The 23,271-nt window shown below is 38.9% G+C and overlaps 1 protein-coding gene across 2 annotated transcripts in view; it reads right to left on the minus strand.

Annotated features, from left to right (window-relative positions):
- Positions 1–15,962, minus strand: part of PIGU (phosphatidylinositol glycan anchor biosynthesis class U) — a 96,405-nt gene extending 80,443 nt beyond the window's left edge. The window contains exons 1-3 of one of the 2 annotated variants that reach the window (XM_036009733.1): positions 15,744–15,759; positions 10,344–10,408; positions 6,164–6,234 (exon numbers count right to left, since the gene is read on the minus strand). Coding sequence is in view for 1 of the 2 variants with exons in the window: in XM_028524733.2 (XP_028380534.1) it covers positions 10,344–10,408; positions 15,744–15,873 (195 nt within the window). In the remaining variant the exon portion in view is untranslated. Of the gene's footprint in view, positions 1–6,163; positions 6,235–10,343; positions 10,409–15,743 lie in introns of both variants that reach the window. The other variant, XM_028524733.2, reaches the window with a different exon arrangement.
- Between the last annotated feature and the right edge of the window lie 7,309 nt (positions 15,963–23,271).

A 23,271-nucleotide genomic window follows, 5' to 3' on the forward strand; every position in this document is an offset into this window, starting at 1 on the left:
CCAAAGATTTGCCAAAGATTTCTTAACTTTATTAGTCTTTCAAAGAACCAACTTTGGGTTTGCTGATTATTATTCTTTGGTTTCTATTTCATCATTTTCTGAATTTTACAGTATAATATACTGAATTATCCTTCAAACTATTGCAAGATAATTCCTTCTTCTCTTTCTATTGACACCTAGATCATTTTCAGAATTTCTTCTGTCCTAATAAGTTCATTTTAAGGCAATACATTTCCTTATAAATAATAGATAAATAACTGCAGCTTCAGCTGTATCACATAAGTTTTGATAGCTGTTTTTTAAAACTATTCTGTTCAAAATTTTCTAATTTCAATGAGATTTCTTTTTTTTAGACTACTTTATTATTTTAATTGATTTTAGAGAAACAGAAGGGGAGAAAGAGAGGGGAACATCAATCTGTTGTTTCACTTATTATTCCATTCATTAGTTAAATGACTACATTTAACCCAAGAACATGCTAATTGATTTTAGAGGGAGGGGAAGAAAGGGTGAGAAAGAGAGAAACATCGATCAGTTGCCTCTCGTACACACCTACAACCTAGGGGACTGGACTGAACCCACAACCTAGGCATGTGCCCTGACTGGCAGTCAAAGCCATGACCTTTCAGTTCACTGAACGAAGCTCCAACCAACTAAGTCACACAGGCCAAGGCTTGTCTATTATATTCTTAATTTTTTATGATGTTTTCCAGTTGTAGAATTTCCATTTGACTCATTTTTATATGTTATAGCTCCCTGGTGGAATTCTCTGTCTTATCATCTCTTTTTTGAACTTATAATCATTGGTCACAGTTATTTTTAAAATCCAAATTTGATCATTCAATATCTAGATCACCCATGAATCTCTTTTTATTGCCTTTTTTTCCTGTCATTTATTATGTTTGGTAATTTTTGACTCAATGATAGACATTAGTGTTTGAAAAATTGCAGTGATTATAAATGAGTTTATTTTCCTCCAGAAAGGATTTCTTTAAGCTCTGGTAAGCAATTAGAATAGAATTATATCCTATTAATCTAATTAGAGATTTACCTAATTGGAAGCTGGATTCAGTCTTTGTAAGACTAGCCTATAAGGTAGTCTACCCGCCTTCCTCAAGTGTAGACCTTCAGATGTCCCAAATGAAAGCCAAGTTCTCTACCAGAGCCATGCCACCTTGGTTGGCCACGCACTCAAATTTATAATCAATCCCTCAGCACCATGAGATTGCTGATAGCTCCTTAACCTTTTACCAGCCAGTTTCCATTCTGTTTTCCTGCCTCTCAACCTGTGCCTGTTTTGAACTGGTAAATGCATCAAAGAGAAAGCAGCTCAGAATGTCGGTCTCACTTTTTGAACTTTCTTCTCTGGGACCTCAGCTTTCAAACAGATGTTTTTTGCATTCATACTGCTTTTCTAATAGTTCTAGGGAGGAGGGTTGGTCTGCTCCTACAAGCCAATTCACTAATCTGACCAAAACCATAGGAAAGTGCACGACTTGGTTTTTAGTGAGCCCATGCTGGTAACTCAGGAGCACCTCTTCCCAACACCAACCACATGCAAAAAATGTGTTCTATATTGTAAAGGTCATCAACAACCTTTTTAGTGAGAATAAACGAGTGTGCTAGAAAAAACAAGGCTTTCGGTCAGACTCAGGTTTAAAACCAGGTTCTACCTGTGTACCTTTGGGCAAGTCATTTTCCCCTGAGCCTTAGTTTCCTCAGCTATAAAATAAGAATAGTGACCTATTTCACAGGGCTCTTAGGAGGATGAAATGGTAATGTGCACAAAGTACTTAGCATACAGTAAACCTCAATATACTAGCTACCTGAGATCAACTTTTTACCTCTTTCTGAAAACCAGGGCATCAACTTTGCCTTTGAAAGTTCTAAATGCATTAAGCTTTTACAACTATCTACTAATGGGTTCTTTTTTTTTTTTTCACTTATCTTTGTTAGTAAAAGGTAGTAACTTGATATTTATATTACCAATAGCCTTCTTTCAAAGTATTACGATACTTCAGATAGTTTAGAATGGCTCTAAATCAGTCTCAGAAATATCAGAACAAACAGTTTTCTAAAAGCCTATCAGTAAATAGGCTGGTTTCCATAATGAACTAATATGCATGAGGTAGTTAAACTGCATATAATCCTATTATAGAGAAGCCTATATTGAGTATAATTTGTCTTTATGCTACATCTCCATGGGGTGACCACTCCCAATCAGGGTAAGATATATATGAATAAACTCACAATTTAACTGCCAGTACTCAGCTAAATATAGAACACAGACACATCTGTTGAAGGCAGTCGTAAAAATCTAATCTGTGGCTGCTAAATTCCCTTTTTCTCTCGTGTACAGATTTTCCTTCTCCATTTTCACCTATTCTTACCTCTCCCTAGGAACTAGATAATAAAATCTGTTGAAGATTAAGAAACAATGCCAAAGCAATGATGAACTCTTTTCAAAAGTGTTCTTTTTGTTTGGCTTAACATAATTTTATTTCTTTATATTTTATTACTTAAAGATAATAAAATATAGCTGGCTTTAGATTTATGAACACCCAGCTTACAAGAAAATTAACCCATAATCAAGAATGAGGAGTGAGTTTAATGATTCTGAGTTTAAAGTTGTCCCCACTGTTTTCAGAGGGAAGCAACTGTTCTTGCCCCTTAATTCATAGTTCTTGAAGGTTAACAGTCCTAAAAGGCTTATTTTTATACAAGTATAGAGATGTAACATGGTTCTTGTAGCTAGAAATTACTACCTCATGCCGTTACCCTTCTTTACACACACACACTTCTGAAGAAGAGTAAGAATGTGTTCTAGGCTTCCTCACTGTATCTAAGAATGCATTTTCCCAGAGAAACGAAATTTTAAACTATGGTTAAGTGACTAGACAGAGCTTTTCCATTTATTCATTCAACATATTCATTCTTTCTAAAAGGACTATTTCACACCTTCCTCTCTCCACAACCTTCAACTTCCCTCCCACTTCTTCCTTCCAACCAACAGGTTTATTTCTTATTCCACTAAGAGAAGCAATTGGATGAGGACTACCTTATTTTCCTACTACCCAGCTGACCAGATTCCTACATCTAGACCTATGCAATATTCTCATATTAACAGTGATGAATTTCCTTTTTTCTTATCTAAAGCCAAATCCTCCACCCACAAACTGGATCCCATTCCTTCTTGCCTCCTTAAAGACACTGCTCATTCAATTATCATCTCTTTTTTAACATTATCAACTTCTCAGTCCACAGGATTATTTTCATCAGCAATCAAATATCCAGATCCCCATATTTAGAAAGTCTTCACTAGCCCTGGCCGGTGTGGCTCAGTTGGTTGGAACATCATCCTGTAGATTGAAAAGTCATGGGTTCAATTCCCAGTCAAGGCACATGTGTGGGTTGCAGGTTCAATCTCTAGTCAGTGCATGCAGGAGGCAGCCAATCAGTGCCGCTCTCACATTGATGGTTCTCTCCCTCTTTCTCCCTCCTTTCCCCTCCCTCTAAAATCAATAAGCATGTCCGTGGGTGAAGATTTTTAAAAAGTCTTCACTAGACATCTTCCTCTAGCTACCACAGCATTTCTCTGCCCTCCTTTAGACTAAAACTCCTCACAAAGGTTGTCCCCGCCTCTAAGTACTTCAACCAGTCTCTTGTCCTTACAGTCCACTGAAAATACTGTTGCCAAAGTCTTCAAAGATCTCGATTTTGGCATATCAATCATCAGTCTTCTGTCTAAATTTCCCCACTTTGCAATAGCGTTTGACGTCATTTTCAACTCCTGCCTGGAAACACCTCCTTCATCGGGCTTCCATGCACTACACTCTTAACTTTCCTCCTTCTCACCTTTATTTGCTAGCTCCCCTTCCCTTCCCAACCTCAATGTAGTGGAATGTTCCAGGTGTCTGTGTTCTTCTTTACTCACTAAATTTACTCCCTATGTGTCATAGTTATCTATTACTGTGTAACAAATTATCCTAAAACTTAGCTTAAAACAACACACATTTATTATCTTGCATAGTGTCTGAGAGCCAGGAATCCAGAAGTGGCTTAAGTGAGAAGTTCCGGCACTGAGTCTCTTATGAAGATGCAGTCTCTAAAGGGGTTTGCATACCTGCTTCTAAGCTTATTCATTTGGCTGCTGACAGGAAGGTTCAGTGCCTTATCACAAAGGCCTCTCCATAAGGTTGGTCACGACATGGCTTCTGCCAGAGCAAGTGATCCAAGAGACAGAAAGTCTAAGATGAAAGTTACACTGTCTTTTATAACCTAATCTAGAAAGTGACATACCAGCATTTCTGCCATATTCTATTGGTCACACAGACCAACTCTGGTACGATGTGAAAAGAACTACATGAGTGTGAATACCAGAAGTTGGAATTATTTGGGGGCCATCTTGGATGCTGGTTATCATACTAGGTGATTGCATCTAGTCTTATGTTTTCTTTTTTTTTAAGATTTTATTTATTTATTTTTAGAGAGGGAAGGGAGAGAGGGAGGGGGGAGAGAGAGAGAGAGAGAGAGAGAGAGAGAAACATCAATGTGTGGTTGCTGGGGGTTATGGCCTGCAACCAGGAATGTACCCTGGCTGGGAATCGAACCTGGGACACTTAGTCTAATGTTTTCAAATACCATCTATACACTGATCCCAATTTTATACCTCTGGCCTAGACCTCTCTTCTTGCATTTCACACTGGTATGGCCAATTGCATTAATACTGCCATTGGGATAGCTACCTGCATTTTGCCATGTATAATGCATACTTTTTGTCCTAAATTTTTTTAAAGATTTTATTTATTTTTTTAGAGAGAGGAGAAGGCAAGGAGAAAGAGAGGTAGAGAAACATCAATGTGTGGTTGCCTCTCACACATCCCCCACTGGGGACCTGGCCTGCAACCCAGGCATGTGCTGTGACTGGGAATCAAACCAGTGATGCTTTGGTTCATAGCCCTCGCTCAATCTGAGCTACACCAGCCAGACTGGCCTTAATTTTTGAGAGAAAAATAAGGATGCACATTATATATGGGTAGTACTAATTCTATATCTATATAGATGTTTTTAATTATTTTATTTACGTGTATGCATTAAAAGTGTAACTCTATAAAGCAATAACAATACCTGTATGCAAAATAATACCCTGAAATACAATAATCTATTTTGTTTCTAAATATAAATTTTTAAAAAGTGACCCTGGCTGGCATATCTAGTGGATTGAGCACGGACTGCGAACCAAAGTGTCGCAGGTTCGATTCCCAGTCAGGGCACATGCTGGGTTGCAGGCCACGGCCCCCAGCAACCGCACATTGATGTTTCTCTCTCTCTCTCTTTCTCCCTCCCTTCTCTCTCTAAAAATAAATAAATAAAATCTAAAAAAAAAGATTGTTAAAAAAAAAGTAAAAACAAGACTTTTTCATGAAAGTTTGGACCAAACACATGTGTATGCATTGTACATGGCAAAATATGGTAATAAGCACTTCAAACTTAACATGGTGAAATCTGACTATTTTCTACCCTGCTAGAACCTGTTCCTCCCTTAGTATGCTTAATCTCATTAAATACTACCACCATTCACTCAACTGCTCAGGACAAAAATCTGCTATCTTTGTATCCTTTAATCCTCTCTTGCCTTCATATCTCACATCAAATCTATTCACAAGTCTACCTCTATAAAAATATAACTATAATCTAGTCAATGTTTAAAGAATCTAATCATTTTTCACCATCTTCACTGTTACCACCCTAGTTCCAAGGCTCACCATCCTGCTTAGACCACTGTATAAGCACTCTAATAATTTTTTCCCTGTTTCACCTCTTGCCCCTAGAGTCGACTTCCCTCACGGTATCTACAACAGTATTTATTAAATGTAAAATAAATATGAGTACTTCTCTCCTGGTCTAAAAGTCTCCAGTGTCTTTCAAATCACAGTAAAAATACAATCTACTTTCTATTGAGAGCTGCTGGGGTCAGCGAAGGATCTTAGAATGGCCGGGTGAAAACTTGCTCTAAAAGGCAGTGACTGAGCCTTGAAGGCCATGATTGAGGAATATGAGAAAGAGCTGGAGAAGATGAAGAACATAATTCCACCTGATCAAATGACTACTGAGGATGTGAATGAAGTCTTCCAGAAACCAAATAAGACAAGAAATATCCCACCTGGCCTCACCAGCCTGTTGAGAATTTATAAACTTGAGTCTGGGAGGAAGCTCTGGCTCTCCTATTACAAACTGTGGACAGTAAAAATAATTACATTAGAAATAGATAGATAGAAAATCCAGATTCCTAATTATGTCTATAGAAGTCCTACAGCCCTGGCTGCATGACTAGGTTGGAGCAGTGTTCCTTGCACTCTAAGGAAAGGTAGTGGCTCGATTCCCAGTCAGGGCAAATTCCTATATTGCATTGCAGGTTTGATCCCCAGCTGGGGAGCATACAGGAAACAACCAATTGATGTTTCTCTCTCTCTCCCTCACCCCACTTCTATCTCTAAAACCAATGGAAACATGTGCTTGGGTGAGGACTATTTTTTTTAAGTCCTACATAATATGGCCTCTAATTTTTCTCAAAACTTACCTTTATTATTGTTCTCCTTGCTCATTCTGCCATAGCAACACTTGCCATCTTTCTGCAACTCACAGATGCCAAGCTCATTTCCAAATCAGGGCCCTCATATAGCTTGCTGGCTTCATTTAGATATCTTATTCAAATTACACTTCCTCAGAGAGCCTTCCCTGAACACACTATCTAAAACTGTAACACATATGACTGTTACTCTTCACCCCTTTGCCCAGCTTTAATTTTCTACATGTGCTTACCATTAACTGATATCTCATTTTTTAAACTTTAACTTTATTCGAGAAAAGTTAGTATAAAATACACTGTACATATTTAGAGTGTGCAATTTGATCAATTTTGACCTATGCAGCCATCCATGAAACCATCACCAGTCAAGATAGTGAACATATCCACCATTCCTAAAAGTTTATCAACTTTACTATTCATCCCAAAGAACCAACTTTGTTTCAGTGATTTTCTATTGTTTTTCTGTTTTCTATTTTATTTTTTTCTACTCACATCTTTATTATTTCTTTTATTCTGCTTTGGTTATTTTCTTTTTTTAGTTTCTTAAGGTAGAACTGAAGTCATTGATTTGAGGTCTTTCTTTTCTCAAATAGGCATTGAGCACTATAAATTTTCCCCTAAGAACTGGTTTAGTGACATCCCGCATATTTTGATAGATTGTATTTTCATTTTCATTCAGTTCAAAATACTTTTTAATTTCCTTTCTGGTTTCTTGTTTAATTCATGGGTTATTTAGGCATATGTTACTTAGTTTTCAAATGTCTGGGGATTTTCCAGATACCTTTCTGAGGTCAATTTTTTATTTAGTTCCATTGTGGTCAGAGAATATACTTTGTATGACTTCAATCCTTTCAAATTTGCTTGAGTCTTGTTTATATGATCTACCTTACAAAGGTTCCATATATACTTAAAAAGATTATGTGCTTTGCTTCTATTGGATGGTATGTTCTATAAACGTCAATGAAGGCAAGTTGGCTGATAGTGTTGTTCAAGTCTTTTATATCTTTGTTGACTTTTCAGACTACTTGTTCTATTAATCACTGAGAGAGAGGTACTGAAATCTCCAACTATAACTGTGGATTTGTCAGTCTCTCCTTGCAGCTCTATCAGTCTTCATGTATTTCAAAATTCAGCTCATAGGTACATAAATATTTAAAATTTCTATGTCCTTGTGATGAATTGACATATTTTTTTTTACTCCTCACCCAAAGATATGTTTATTGATTTAAGAGAGAAAGGAAGAGAGAGGGACACAGAAAAAGAGAAAGGGAGAGAGTAACATTGATGTAAAAAAGAAACAGAGAAACATCTATTGGTTGTCTTCTGACAGGGGATTGAACCCACAACCTAGGTATGTGTCCTAACTGGGAATCAAACCCACAGCCTTTCAGTGTATGAGACAACATTCCAACCAACTGAGCCACCTGAGCAGGACAATGAATTGACTTCTTTATTGTGATGAAATGACCTTTCTTATCCCTGGTGATATTCTTAGCTCTGAAGTGTTTCTTTTTCACATACTCATTATCTGTTTCTCACACAAATATAAGTACCTTGAGGCCAGGGACAATATCTTATTCTGTACCTCCAGCACGTTGCAGCATAGCTGGCACTTGGTACATACTTAACAAATTTTTATTAAAGGAAAGAGAGAAGGGAAGGAAGGACTGGAATACACAAGCAGGTATAGAGCTACACACTAGTATCAAAAAAATAAGTGATAGCCCTGGCTGGCGTAGCTTGGTGGATTGAGTGCGGACTGCCAACCAAAGTGTTGCAGGTTTGATTCCTAGCCAGGGTACATGCATGGGTTGCAGGCCATAACCCCCAGCAACCGCACATTAATGTTTCTCTCTCTCTCTCTATCTCCCTCCCTTCCCTCTATAAAAATAAATAAATAAAATCTTTAAAAAAATAAGTGATAAAAATGTGCCAGTACTTGTTTTGAGGAGCATACAATAGGTGAAATGAATACAGAGGCAATTTTAAGAGTGTGATATGAGCCATGAAAAGGGTAAGCACAAGATACTCTGTAAAACACAGAAAGAACATCGAACCTCGTCTGAGGTGATAAGTGATGGCTTCCTGGAGGGATAAAACCAAAGCTAATATCAGAAAAGAGAACCAATCACAAAAAGAGGGAAGAATGGCCCTCCATAAGGAGACAACAGCATGGACAAAGACCAAAGGTAATAGAGAGTATGTGCTGAAGCCTAGTGAACATATGTCAGGACTCTTTCAGGGGACTCCTACCCTGTCTAGAAAACACACAGCCCTGGGCCCACAGCACACTGAGCCCTCGTGGCTAGTGGGCTACTCTTTGTTATGCCCAGATAACCTGTTCCCAGTAACTGGACTGAGTGCTTATGAAGAATCTCTTAAAATATTCCTACTTCTGCTAGTAGTTCTTGATATTGTGATTTGATTAGACAGTAATACAAAGATAATGGAATATGAATGCAAAAGACAGTTATTATCTCCATGACTACCAAGTTAAATGCTTTAGAAAAACTAGATTGAGGAACAACAACAAAAAATTGTTCTCATAGTAGGTATATAAGGGAGACAACTATAAAAATTGGGGGTTACATCCTGGCTGGTGTGGCTCAGTAGACTGAGCACCCACCTGTGAACCAAGGGGTTGCTGGTTTGACTCTCAGTTGGAGCATATGCCTGGGTTTCTGGCCAGGTCGGGTCCCCAGGGTGGGGCATGCAAGAGGCAACCACACATTGATGTTTATCTCCTCCTCTTTCCCCTCTGTCTAAAATAAATAAATAAAATCTTTTAAAGAAATGTTCTAAAAATTGGGAGTTAAATTGCCAAATTAGAAAACCACTACTTTAAAATGATATGGTCAGTGGGAAGAGGGAGAAAAGAGGAAAAAATGTGGTTGCTGCGGTGAGTAGGGCCCACAGAGCATTATCCCATAAGGTGTTTGGATTTCATCCTGAGGTCTGGGGTGAGGCCCAAAGATACCAAGCAGAACAGTGACAAAATCAGATTCACATTTCAGAAAGACGGCCCTGACTGCAGAACAGAGTAAAGGAGCAAGACAGTGCAGAGAGACTTCTCAGGAAGCTGTCGGAATAACACAGACAAGAAATAATGGTAAGCTAAGAGTGATTTTATGATTCTTAAGAACTAATTTTATGGGTAAATAGGTTTTTGTGGGCTTCCTAAGAAACCAACATTGCTATCACAACATTCATAGGAAAGCATGTTCCAAAGAATCAATTACATGTTGATTAGCACACAACCTATTCATATACTGGGGACTGTTTATAATTTACTTGCCATTAAAAACAGTAACTTCTACAAAGTCTCACCTGCCTCCAAAAGTACAATCAATCTGGACTATTTCCGCTGTAATTGTGAAACCCTCTTATGTGAAAGACATCTAGAAAAGGGCTATTCTAAATATGATTTTCAAAAATAGATCTTTTTAGCCCTGACCAGTGTGGTTCAGTTGGTTGGGCATTGTTCCACAAAGCAAAAGGTTGCGGGTTCGATTCCCAGTCAGAACTGGGTCAGTTGCAGTGTCAGTCTCCAGTCAGGGTGCAAAAGAGAAGCAACCAATAGATGTTTCTTTCTTACATCGATGTTTCTCTCCCTCTCCCTCTCTTTCACCCTCCCTTCTCCCCTCTCTCTCTCTCAAAATATTTTTTTAATGTTTATACTAACTACAGGTTAGGCTTTGGTACCTATGACTATAAATTACCCTTAGTACCTAGAAAAGAAAACAAGAACACTTACTTCATGAAACACTGCTCCTGAATATGGAGACACTCCCAAGTCCAACAGTGAGAGGCCTTCGACCACTGAAAAGTAAGACATACAAGTTCACTCTTACTTCCAAGATATATGCTGATGGCCATAAACCAGTGTCAGATACTCCCCAGGACAAAGAGCCTTATAGTTTATCTACCCCCTTTACCTCATTCCTAGAAATTGGGTTTAAGTCTTGCTTTGAACATTTCTTATCATGGAGAGCTTTCTTCCATAGAGTATCCCTTTCCATTGTGGCAAACCAGTCATTATGAGAACATTTTATACTGAACTATAAGTCCTTTGATCTCCTTGTAACTTCCACCTACTCTAAAAAGTGCTTCATTTATATATATTCTGCTCCAATCCAAAACATAGTAAGATAACAAACTAGAAGCTCATGAGAAATGTTCATAGGTGGGGAAATGAGCAGTCACTCTCACATGTGCTTTGAGTGACATTTCTATTAACTTTTCTTCAGGCAATATGTACTTTTTAAGTGTGTGCTTTTTGACCTAGAAATGATTGTTCTTAAGGCAATTTATCTTAGGGAAATAATTGGACAAGTACTCAAAGAACTATGTTCATTACCATGCTCAATAGTGAAAAATTAAAAATAATCCCAATATCCATTAATGAAGATTTATTTAAATGAATTATGATGTTTTTGTGTATGTATATATAGATATAGATGAATAGACAGATACACTCTACAGTTAAAAATTATACTGTAATATAAATTGAACAAATAAAAAAAAAGCTCTTCTTTACAGACAATTGTATGTATCCAATGCAGAAAGAAAGATGGAAACAGAAAACCACCATTTGGCAGACCCCACAGCAGTAACTGTAAAATGCAAGTATCATCAATGAATACGAAAATTAGTGGGTAAAAACATAATGAGAAACAGTATTTGCAAGGGGAAAAATAATAATTTTATGTGAATAAACCTGACATTTACTACCTTAATCAAGAGACTGAAATTTATATCACCAGTAATACAGGGTGGGGCAAAAGTAGGTTTACAGTTGTTCATATGAAAATAATACAATAATTAATGAATAATAACACAAAAACAAACTCTGTTTCAAGTACTCATAACTGTAAACCTACTTTGCCCCTCCCTGTATGCTGACCAGTTGACATTGTCAACATCAAATACCTGATACTTTTCACTGAGATGGGCATAAAACACTTCTGTGGTCCTCATGCCAAAAATGTGGCATCCTTTCTAAAAACACATAATTCCCATCTAACCATGAGAAAACATTAGACAAACCCAAACTGACAGTCAAACTAATTGGCCAGTATTCGCTAACAATGTTAAGTCTGAAGAAGTGTCCCAAATTGGAAGAGACTAAGGATATATACCAACTACATGCAATATGGGATCATGGACTAGATCTTGGATGAGAAAAAGAACATCAGTGAAATGACTGTTATAATTCCAATGAGATCTACAGATTAGTTCATAGTATTGCATCAGTGTTAATTTTCCAGTTTAGGTCACTGTATAATGGTTATATAGGATGCTATCCTATATCCAGAAGAAGCAGGATGAAAATAAACAGGAAGTTTATGCATATTATTACATTTTTAAATACCCAAACTTATTTCAAAATTGAGTTAAAATAGCCCTGGCTGGCGTAGCTCAGTGGATTGAGCGCGGGCTGGGAACCAAAGTGTCCCAGGTTCAATTCCCAGCCAGGGTACATTCCTGGGTTGCAGGCCATAACCCCCAGCAACCGCACATTGATGTTTCTCTCTCTCTCTCTCTCCCTCTCTCTCTCTCTCTCTCTCTCTCCCTCCCTTCCCTCTCTAAAAATAAATAAATAAAATCTTTAAAAAAAATTGAGTTAAAATAAAAAAGTATACTATAGATATATATTTATTGAAGGAAAGGTGTCCATGAAATACTCTTAAAAAAAAGCAGGTTATATAGCATAGCATATTAAATATGATAAAATTTTAAATATTCCCCCAGCAACCATACATTCATGTCTCTGTCTCTCTCTCTCTCTCTCTTTCTCCCTCCCTTCCCTCTCTAAAAATAAATAAATAAAATCTTAAAAAACAAAATTTTTATTTTAAATATTTAAAAGCATTCATTCATTTAATTATTTGAGAATATGTAGTTAGTGATAAATGCCTCAAAATAAACATAAAAACAATAAAAGTAAGCAAAGAAAGTTAACAATGACCAACCACCTCTGGGTAATAAGAGTACAAAAGATGTTTAGTTTCTTTTATCTTTTCTTTATTTTCTGAATCTTTAGCAATGTACATGCATTATTTTATAATTATTAAAAGGAAACGAGGTTGTGGGGCTGGGTGAAAAGGGTGAAGGGATTAAGCACACATACACACAAACTTAGAGACACAGACAACAGTATGGTGAGTACCAGAAAAAAATGGGGTGGGGCAGAAGAGAGTAATAGGGGGATAAATGGTGGTAGGAGACTTGACTTGGGGTGGTAAACACAAAATACAATATACAGATGACATGTTATAGAATTGTACAACTGAAACCTATATAATGTTGTGAACTGATGTCAACCCAATAAATTCAAATAAAAAGAAAAAATAGACAGAAAAAATAATGTTAAAAGAAAGTGAGTAAAGATGGATAAGATAAAAGACTGGAGCCACAAAAACCTATAAAATGTACAAGCTTATATATGCATATAATATCTCACAAGTATATACAAGAAACTAATATACATGAGAAACTGTTTCCTTCGGGGGATGAACTGGGTGGTTATAGGAAAGGTGTCTTTTAATTGTACAGCCTCTTGCACCTTTGATTTCTGAACCATGGGACTGAATTACCTGTTCAAACATAAATTTATAAAACAGAATTCAAATTATAAAGTCTGTTTAAAAAAACTATATATTGTTAATGAGTGGCCATAAATATGGCTTTAAACTTTACAGACACCCCTTAGAAGAAAACCTAATCAATTACACAATTCGTGGTGGCTATAAAATAAAGCAAATCCCACGATTCAAACAAATTCTAACTGGTCCTTACACTAGGACCAGAAAGAAACTTCCCTCAAGGAGCCACATAACAAGGCTATGTAACACAGCTGTTAAACCCTTCACTAACAGCATTACTAGAGACTCGTGGAGATGATTCATCAGGCCACTTCACAAGGCAACTCTCAATCTAAGTCAACGGCATCCTATCAGAGTAGTAAAAGCATCTCTACAGAGGAACGGTAACATGCTGTCGAGGAACATCAGTCTCCACTGGTTTATAATCCAGACGAGGATTCTGGATTATTTAGCTAGAGAAACACACTACAGGACTTTCAGATAATAGTCTAAAACATAATCTCTCTCAATATATTTTGCCTAGATATTGTACACCAGTGAATTTGTTAATGTGTTCTTTGGCAAGTGCCTGGAATGTGGCTCTGCTATCTTGATTATTAAATATGATCTCATACTACTTAATAGATAATTAATCTGGAGAAAGAGTTATTAACCTCACGTAAAAACAAAAAAATAAGACCCATGCCATCTTGTACTCCCATCATCTAGAACATCAAAAAATGTAGGAAGAACATAAACTCACCATATTTTTACTTAAATACGTTTAACTTTATAATAAACTTCATATAATAACCTTATTTTTTCTTGTTTTGGTACACGTGATTGAAAACTTGGACGTGGTCAGTAGTGTGTTTGGGAACATCTGAGCTATCGACCACCAAAATCCTCTAGAATATATCAGTGCCTCCATTCCATGTGTAAAAGAATAATCAGGGCCCCAAATTCTACTATATATAACAATGTTTCAATATTTTGCTGGAAATATTTTAGGGTAGGCTTCACAAAATGCCTACGTGGGTAAAAAAAATTTTTTAACCCTTATAAAAAAAAAAAGAACCCACAGCTTTAAACCATTCTTTTTCCTAGAATAACACACACACACACACACACATTCACACACACATAAAATCCATGAAAAGTATACCAGAGCAACTGAATAACATTTCTGCTTCATGGGATTACCCAAGAACTAATGTTTTTGATTAGTTGACCATTAAAGTTTCATTAATTATGGTCAACTATTCTAAAACATAAGTTGTTTTAATAAAGTCTCTCAATTCTTAACTATTAAATTCCACAAAGCAAGAATTCTTATTTAGTTAACTTGATGTACTTTTCCTGAGGGCAATAATAAAAACCTATCATCTATTATAAGACAAACACTGTCTTTGAGCTTCCCATATCAAAAAGGGTAAACGCCCCGGGCTGGTGTGGCTCAGTGGATTGAACAACCCGCCTGCAAACTGAAAGGTCGCAGGTTGGATTCCCAGTCAGAGCACAGGCCTGGCTTGCCCGCCAGGTCTCCCGTTGGGGGCCTGCAAGAAACAGCCAATCCACATCGATATTTCTCTCCCTCTCCTTCTCCTTCCCTTCTCTCTAAAAATAAATAAATTTTTAAAATTCATTAAGCTCCAAACTTATTATATGGGCACTGTATATATAGTACTTCAGATTAAAAAAAGTTTTTAAAAATCTTCAAACTCTGGCGCTCTCCTAGCACCCATCCCATTCCTCCCTTGCTTTGGACATTCCCCATCTTTCAACATTTCTTGATCCTGTTTACCTCCTGCTACCTGGAACTCCCCTTTCTCTAATCTCCCTTTCCAAACTCTATGTTCTTCACGAGTTAGCTCAAATCCCTCAAATTTAGGAAACTGGAACTTGGAGTTCAGGGTCAGAACTCCAAGGAAGGACCTGGATGGACACTGGAAGCACACTTTTCATAAATGATTGTAAATGTTTGTTTCTTCCACTGGAAGGACCTGTGGATCCTTCAGCCCAAATTCTGTCTCATTGCAGGCGCTAATATAGAACAATGTTTAATGAACATCTTAAATAAAAACAGTAGAAAACCCTGCATCTAAGTCCCAGACTGAGGATAGGCGTCTAAGCACCTCACCTACGCTTCTTGCTTAGGCAAGATTGGCCCCCTCACCAGGGACCCCCTCACACACCATCCCATAACCCGGGGAGCACCACTTGCGACCCCGCCTTAAATCCCATGCCCTTCTCAATTCCCACTCCACCCTGCATGCCCTTTACATATCCCGACCCTCCCTCAGACCAAGCCCCTGGCTCAGGACGCCAGTGGGACACACCCCCTCAGATAGCATCCCTCAGGTAATCCGGCTCTCAGGGCCCAAATCTCACCAGGAAGCCCCACGACCCCTCCCCTCAGCAGCCGAGCCCTTAGGCCCCGCCCCCCCGCCCTCTGGGGACTCCAGAGCCGATCAGAATCCAGAGCCTGCGGCCACTGCCGAGCCTCTCATTCACAGAGGCCAGGAGAGCACAGACGGTATTTGGCCACCTACTGGAGCCGGTGGCCTCACCTCTCTTCCAAGAGCTCAGTGGGGATACCACCTCCACTCGCTCGGAGATGAACTCAGCCAGACTGGAGCGGAACAAGGCCGCCCGCACTGTCACGGCCACCACTAGCACAAGGGCCAAGGCAGCCGCCATGATAGCTGGGGCGGGCGCGCCGGCAGGGAGGCGAACGCGAGGCGGAAGAGTCTCGCGACCAGGGCACCACTTCTGTAGTTCTGCGACCCGGCGCGCCTGGCTGGTACCCTCGGAGCTGCCAGACACAGAACTACCACTCCCAGAAAGCCTTGCGGCCACACGGGGAGAGACGACGGAAAGCGGGGTATCTCAAATTTGTAGCAAAAGGTTGGGCGACGTCTCCTTTGGTAGCTAGTGAATTGTAAACGCACTCAGGGTGAAGGCGGTTATCTTCCTGGGTTTCTCAGACAGCTTTAGAGATGTTAGTTTAACTCTTGTGTATGTTTTGTTTGTTTTTAAGATTCCATTTATTTTTAGAGAGGGGAAGGGAGGAAGAAAGAGGGAGAGAAACATCAGTGTGACAAAGAAGTATCAGAAACACCTAGCAGAAACATCCATTGGTTGCCTCCCAAATCAAGCTCGCCCGGGGGCATCAAACTGCAATTCAGGCAGGCGCCATGACCCGGAATCGATCCAGCGACCTTACTTTTGCACCCAACCAACTGAACTTCACTGGTCAGGGCGTGTGTGTGTTTAATGGTTAAATGTTTACTTATTTTTAAATTCTCACCTGTGGACGTGTTTATTGATTTTAGAGAGAGGGAAAGAGGGAGAGAGAGAGAGATGTGGTATGTGTCAGAAAGGGAACTGAACCACTACCCTGACGGGGAATTGAACACCAGACCTTTCAGTGTCCCGCACAAGGCTCCAGGCCAGCTGAGCCGCACTGCACAGGACTCTCTTATTTTTTATTTATTTATTTAATATTTAGAGGTGAAAGGAAAGAAAGAGAGGGCAAGAGCGAGAAACATCAATGTGTGGTTGCCTCCTGCACACCTCCAACAGGGACCTGGCCCACAACCCAGGCATGTGCCCTGAGTGGCAACCGAACCTGCGGCCCTTTGCTTCACAGCCCCGCCTTCAATCCACTGAGCTATATCAGCCAGGGCTGTTTTTAAAGAATATTAAATATGTATTCATGTATTTATCATTGTGTATTGAACACCAACTGTTGCCAGGCACTATATTGGATTCTGAGGATACATTTTGGAGTAGTAAACAGACTTGTTAGCCCTGTGGCCTTGAACAAGTTATTTAGCCTTTCTGTGCCTCAGATCTCTCATCTGAAAAATGTACTGGTTGCTGACTCCTATCAGCCTGCTAGAAACAACTGAGGAATTCTTTAAAAATTTGCCAGTTGCACCCTGGATGGTGTGGTTCAGTGGATTGAGTGCCCACATCTGAAGCGAAAGGTTGCCTCTTCCATTCCTGGTCAGGGCATATGCCTGGGTTGCTGGCAGGCCCCCAGGTTGGAGGCTGGCGAGAGGCAATGGGCATCTCTCGCACATTGCCGTTTCTCTCCCTCTTCCTCCCTCCCCCTCCTCTCTCTACAAGTAAATAAATAAAATCTTTTTTAAAAAAATTGCCAGTTGCTTTTCAACACATCATTATTAAAAATTAAATCATATAAACTTACAATAAAATAAGTTGTATTAAAAACAAGATACCCTGACAGGTGTGGCTCAGTTGATCCGACAGTCCTGAAAAAGGACTCGGGTTGGATTCCCAGTCAGGGCGCATGCCTGGGTTGAGGCGGAGGCAACCTATCCATGTTTCTCTCCCTCTTTCTCCCCCCTTCCCCTCTCTCTAAAAATAAATAAAATCTTTAAAATAAGTAAATAGGTTTAAAAAATAGAGATCATTATATCCCCAGGTTCTGTACTGGGTGTTGGGGAATATTGCACTAACAAAGTTATACCCCTGCTTTTATGGAACTTAGAGAGTAGTTGCAGAGTCATAGCCTTAAGATTAACACAGGTAACAATAAAATCACAAACTATGATGACAGAAGAAAGGAGGGGAGCAGGTTGCTAGCAGAAGACAAAAATCAACCATGTAGCTGATAGCTTTCCTGACCAGTGGGAGGAGCAAGTCTCCATTGGAAGAGGGGATCATGAAGGAATAGAGAGGCGCTGTCATCCTTTGAGCCCTGCTCTGCCAAGCATTGTGCCATACTTTTAACACACATTAGCTTATGTAGCCTGTACAGCCTTCCCAACATTTGAAGGTTTTTTCCCCTTTTTTGAAATGCAAGTGCCTGTCTGAAACTATGCCTGAGGCATCCACTTCAAGATGCCATCTCGAGTAAACATTGCCAGTCACACAGCTAAAGAACCAGACTGCCTCCCCCAGCTGAGGCTCCTTAGCTTACCATTGGGCAACCTGTTTGTTTGGGGGTTTTTTCCTCTCTCTTTTCCAGGGCTTTAAATTCCTGCTTTTTAAATTCAATAACATGAAAGCCCATGAAACCCTAGGCCACCATCCTCGACCCCCTACACAAAAAAAAGCAGCACCCCAGGCCTGTGAGCTCACTCTGCTCTCGCACACTCTCCCTCCCCCTTCTTTAACCTTGTTGTGCTGCCTCAGGTGTGTTGTGTAATTTGCAGGTCTTGCAGGTCTTGTAAGTAATAAACCCTATCTTTTCAAAGTTTCCTGATGATTATTGCTAAAGGGCATCTTGAAATCATAATAAGGACCATCAAGGCTGGTCCAACTACAACATTGTAATTGATAGGCTAAGTGAGACCAGTACAAAACAAGTGTTGGTGTTTTCTTTTTACATAAAAGGAGGAGACATGTATTACATCATCTTAGGGTAAAGAATATTGCATCATGAAAAGTGGAGGAGATTATAACACAGTGAAGACTGAACAAGATTATGTAATATAAAATGCTTAGCATATAGCAAGTGCTTAATACACATTATTAGCTATTTTATTATTATTTACATCATCCTAACAAATGATTTGTAATTCTTAAGGTAAGGATTGTCTTTGGGAAGAACAGTGATTAGCCATTATAGATAGTAGTTTTAACCCAGACCAGTGGCTCTTAAAACATGAGTGTGCACAGATCATAGACCTAAATATAAGAGCTAAAGCTTTAAGACTCCTAGAAAAAACATAGAAGTAAATCTCCATGACCTCGAGTTAGGCAATGGCTTTTTAGTTGTAACTCCAAAGCACAGGCAGCGAAAGAAGAAATAAATTGAACTTCATGAAAATTAAAAACTTTTGTACTCCAAAGAACATCATCAAGAAACGAAAAGAGCCCTGACTTCTGTGGCTCAGTGGATTGAGCACCAACCTGCAAAACAAAAGGTCATTGCTTTGATTCCTGGTCAGATCACATGCCTGAGTTGTGGGCCGGGTTCCTGGTTGGGAGCATGTAAGAGGCAACCATTTGGTGTATTAGTCATACGTGATGTTTTTATTCTTCCCTTTCTCCCTCCCTTCCCATCTCTCCAAAAATAAATAAATAAATCTTTTTAAAAATTAAGATATCTCATCTAACCATTCTTTTAAAAAAAGAAATGAAAAGACAAACCATGGAAGAGAATATCAATGGGAGAAAATATCTGTAAATCATATATCTGATTAGGAACAATTATAATATATAAAGAACTCTTACAACTCAATAATAAAATGACAAATGACATGATTAAAAATGGGCAAAGGATTTTAATAGATACATTTCCAAAGAAAATACATAAATGGCCAATAAGCATGCGATAAGATGCTTAGCATCATTAGTTATTAGAGGAATATAAATCAAAATCACAATGAGATATCACTCCATACCCACTAGGATAGCTACAGTAAAAGACAGATAACAACAAGGATGTGGAGAAATTGGAACTCACAACATTGCTGGTTGGAATGTAAAATGCTATAGTCATTTTGGAAAATGGTTTGGCAGTTCCTCAAAATGTTAAACATAAAATTGCAATATGACCCAACAATTCAATTCCTAGGTATATTCAAAGTAAATGAAACATATGTCTATACAAAAATTTGTACACAAATGTTCATAACTTATTTGTAGTTATTGTTCATAATTGCCAAAAAGTGGAAATAACCCAAATATATGTTTTGTTTGCCATCAATGAATAAACAAAATATGGTATATCTATGCAATGAACTAAATTGGGCAATAAAAAAGAATGAAACATTGAGCCCCGGCTGGCGTAGCTCAGTGGATTGAGCGCGGGCTGCGAACCAAAGTGTCGCAGGTTCGATTCCCAGTCAGGATACATGCCTGGGTTGCAGGCCATGACCTCCAGCAGCCTCACATTGATGTTTCTCTCTCTTTATCTCCCTCCCTTCCCTCTCTAAAAATAAATAAATTAATTAAAATCTTTAAAAAAAAAGAATGAAACATTGATACATGCTACAATATGGATGAACCTTGAAAACATGCTGAGTAAAATCAGCCAATCACAGAAGACCACATACTATATAATTCCATTTATATGAAATATCCAGAATAGGCAAATCTATAGAAACAGAAAATAGATTAGCGGTTGCCTAGTGCTTGGCCAGGGGTGAGGATAGGGGTGGGGAAGGGAATGGGGCATGACTGCTGCAGGATTTCTCTTCATACCTTACTTCTTTTTGGGGTGAAATGCCCCCAAATTATATATACCAAAAACCATTGAACTATATACACTTTAGGTAAATTTAGGTATGGTATGTGTATTATGTCTCAAAATTGTAAAAAATGAGTGAGCATCAGAATCACTTAGGAGATGTATTTTTAAGTGTAAATTCCCTAGCTCTCTGCCTTAGAGATTGTGATTCACTAGGCCTGGGGTGGAGCCCAGGAATCTGCATTCTTAATTTCTCCAGTGTAGTTGATTGCTGGTGGTTCAGGAACCATATTTTGGAAAACATTACCCTGGAGGCATAACTATTCAGTAACATACGCAATAAGAAGATGACAATATTCATAATACCTAGTAAGTACTGAGTGTTTACTATGTATTAAGTATTATTTTAAGCAATTTACCAGAGCCTGTTTTCTCATTTAAAATATATACTCTTTTGGGTACTATAATGTCCCTATGACCACATGCATATGAAGAAACCGAGACACCAAGAGATTTAGTAATTTGTCTAAGGTCACACAGCTAGTAGATGGCATAACAGGATCCGAAGAGCAGCTCCAGACATTGTGGTTAAGTTGCTCTGCCTGAGAAAATGAAGAGAATTGTGGTTGGGTTGATTTGGGTTGGGTTGTTTTGTTGTTGTAGCTGAGAAGGAAGGGGAGAGAACTAAAAGGAGGAAGATAATAAAGCAACATACAAGGTGATTTTCTCTCCTGAGAAATCAGAGATCCCAGATGATATGTGGGTTACCTAGGAGGAAGATTTTGAGGTTCCGAGATATTAACTAACCAACTTCAAGCCACATACCTGGACAGTTTTTCCTTGAGCATTTATTTATTCTTTCCAGGTCCTGAGCCAGGCTTTGGACATATAGTCTATTCAGTACATTTGTTTTACTCCAAAGAGCAAACTGATTATGGCAGAGAGTTACCTACAAAGGAGTGCCCATAAGACTGTCAGCTGATTCTTCAAAAGGAACCTGCAGGCAAGAAGGGGCTAGAAAGACTACTCAAAGTCCTGAAAGGCAAGGACCTACATCCAAAATTATTTTATCCAGCAAAGCTATCTTTTAGAATGAAAGGGCAGATAACGTGCTTCCCAGATTAGGTCAAGTTAAAGGAGCTCATCGTCACCAAGCCCTTATTATATGAAATGTTAAAGGGACTTATCTAAGAAAAAGAAGATAAAAAAATATAAACAGTAAAATGACAGCAAGTGCACAACTATCAACAACTGAACCTGAAAAAACAACCCCTAAAACTGAAACGAAGCAAACAACTAGAACAGGAACAAAATCACAGAAATAGAGATCACAGGGAGGGTTATCAGTGGGGAGGGTAAGGGGATAGAATGGGGGAAAAGGTACAGGGAATAAGAAGCATAAATGATAGGTACAAAGTTGACAGGGGGATGTTAAGAATAGTATAGGAAATGGAGAAGCCAAAGAACTTACATCTATGACCCATGGACATGAACTAAGGGGGCAGAGGGAATGCTGGTGGGAGGGGCAGTGCAGAGTGGAGGGGCATAAAGGGGAGAAAAAAAATGGGACAACTGTAAATAAATAAATAAAATATACTTAAAAAAGAAAAGAAACACAAGAACAGGGTGGAAAAAATCAGGGTTGCTATAAAAGCAAAAAAAAAAAAAAGGATTAAAGATACACCATTGTCTTGATCTGTGTTTAACCCTGCCGATTTTTAATCAGATGACAATAAATTATATAAAAACTTAAAAACAGCCCTAGCCTGTATGGCCCAGTTGGTTGGAGCATCATCCTGTACACCAAAAAGTCATGAGTTCAATTCCCAGTCAGAGCACATGCCTAGGTTGTGGGTTTGGTCCCCAGTTCGGACATGCATGAGATACCCGATCAATGTTTCTCTCTCTCACATTGCTATTTCTCTCCCTCTTTTTCTCCCTCCCTGCCCTCTCTCTAGAGTCAATAAGCATGTCTTTGGGTAAGGATTTAAAAAAACACATACAACTTAAAATCAATAACAAGTCAACAAATGGAGGTGAGTGGAAGTCAGTGGCATGTAGGGAAAAATAATTAAAGGCATTTTTAAGATTGAAAAAGTAGGAAAGTCCTGATCTAGTCCAATGTACAGACTGGGAAACGAAGGCCTCGAGAGGAGCAGCACCTGACCTAGGATCACACAGGAAGTCAATAATGGTACGGGGCCCAGAAAACACCATCTAACTCCTACACTAGCTGATTCTTGTTTCTGGGCTGTGTCTCTGGTGAGGCCCACTGGGAGTCCCACTCCAGATCCTTCTGCAACCCTCAGACCTGAGTATTGTAAAGTGCTGAGGGAACCAGAGATCTGGCCTTACATAATACCCTGAGGACAGGTGCCTTGGCAGAGCCATTCCCCTACACCATCATGTGGACAGAGGGCCTGTCAGGAATTAGGCTACCTCCTGGGAAGTGTTTTGGGGAAGTTAGAAAAGACTGGATCTTTGTTCCACATTTGAGCCACTGGATCAAGCCTTACCTGAAGGCAATTATGGCTGACCATTTCAACCAAATTCTTTTTCTAGTTTAATCCAGTTTGAGTTGGGTCTTTAGTTACTTGCAACCAAAAGTTCTTAACCAAAACAACAGGAGATGGAACTCAGCCTCCTAAAGGACTCTCATATACTGGTTTCAATTCATGTCCCTGGTTTCTGTGACCATTTATATGTGATGGCTCTCAGAGCTTTACTTCCAGCACAGATTTCTCTTGTTAAAATTCAGGCATATATATTAAACTACCTCTTAGACATTGCCACCTGGATATCCCAAAGCCACTTTAAATTTCAAATATCTAAAACTGAGCTCATGATCTTTCCTCCACCAACTCACTCTTCCTTTTTAACTCCTTATCTCTGTGAATGGCGCCGCCATCTTTCAGATGCTCAGCCAAAAC

The sequence above is a fragment of the Phyllostomus discolor genome, chromosome 9 (assembly GCF_004126475.2).
Source record: "Phyllostomus discolor isolate MPI-MPIP mPhyDis1 chromosome 9, mPhyDis1.pri.v3, whole genome shotgun sequence".
Classification (NCBI taxonomy): domain Eukaryota; kingdom Metazoa; phylum Chordata; class Mammalia; order Chiroptera; family Phyllostomidae; genus Phyllostomus; species Phyllostomus discolor.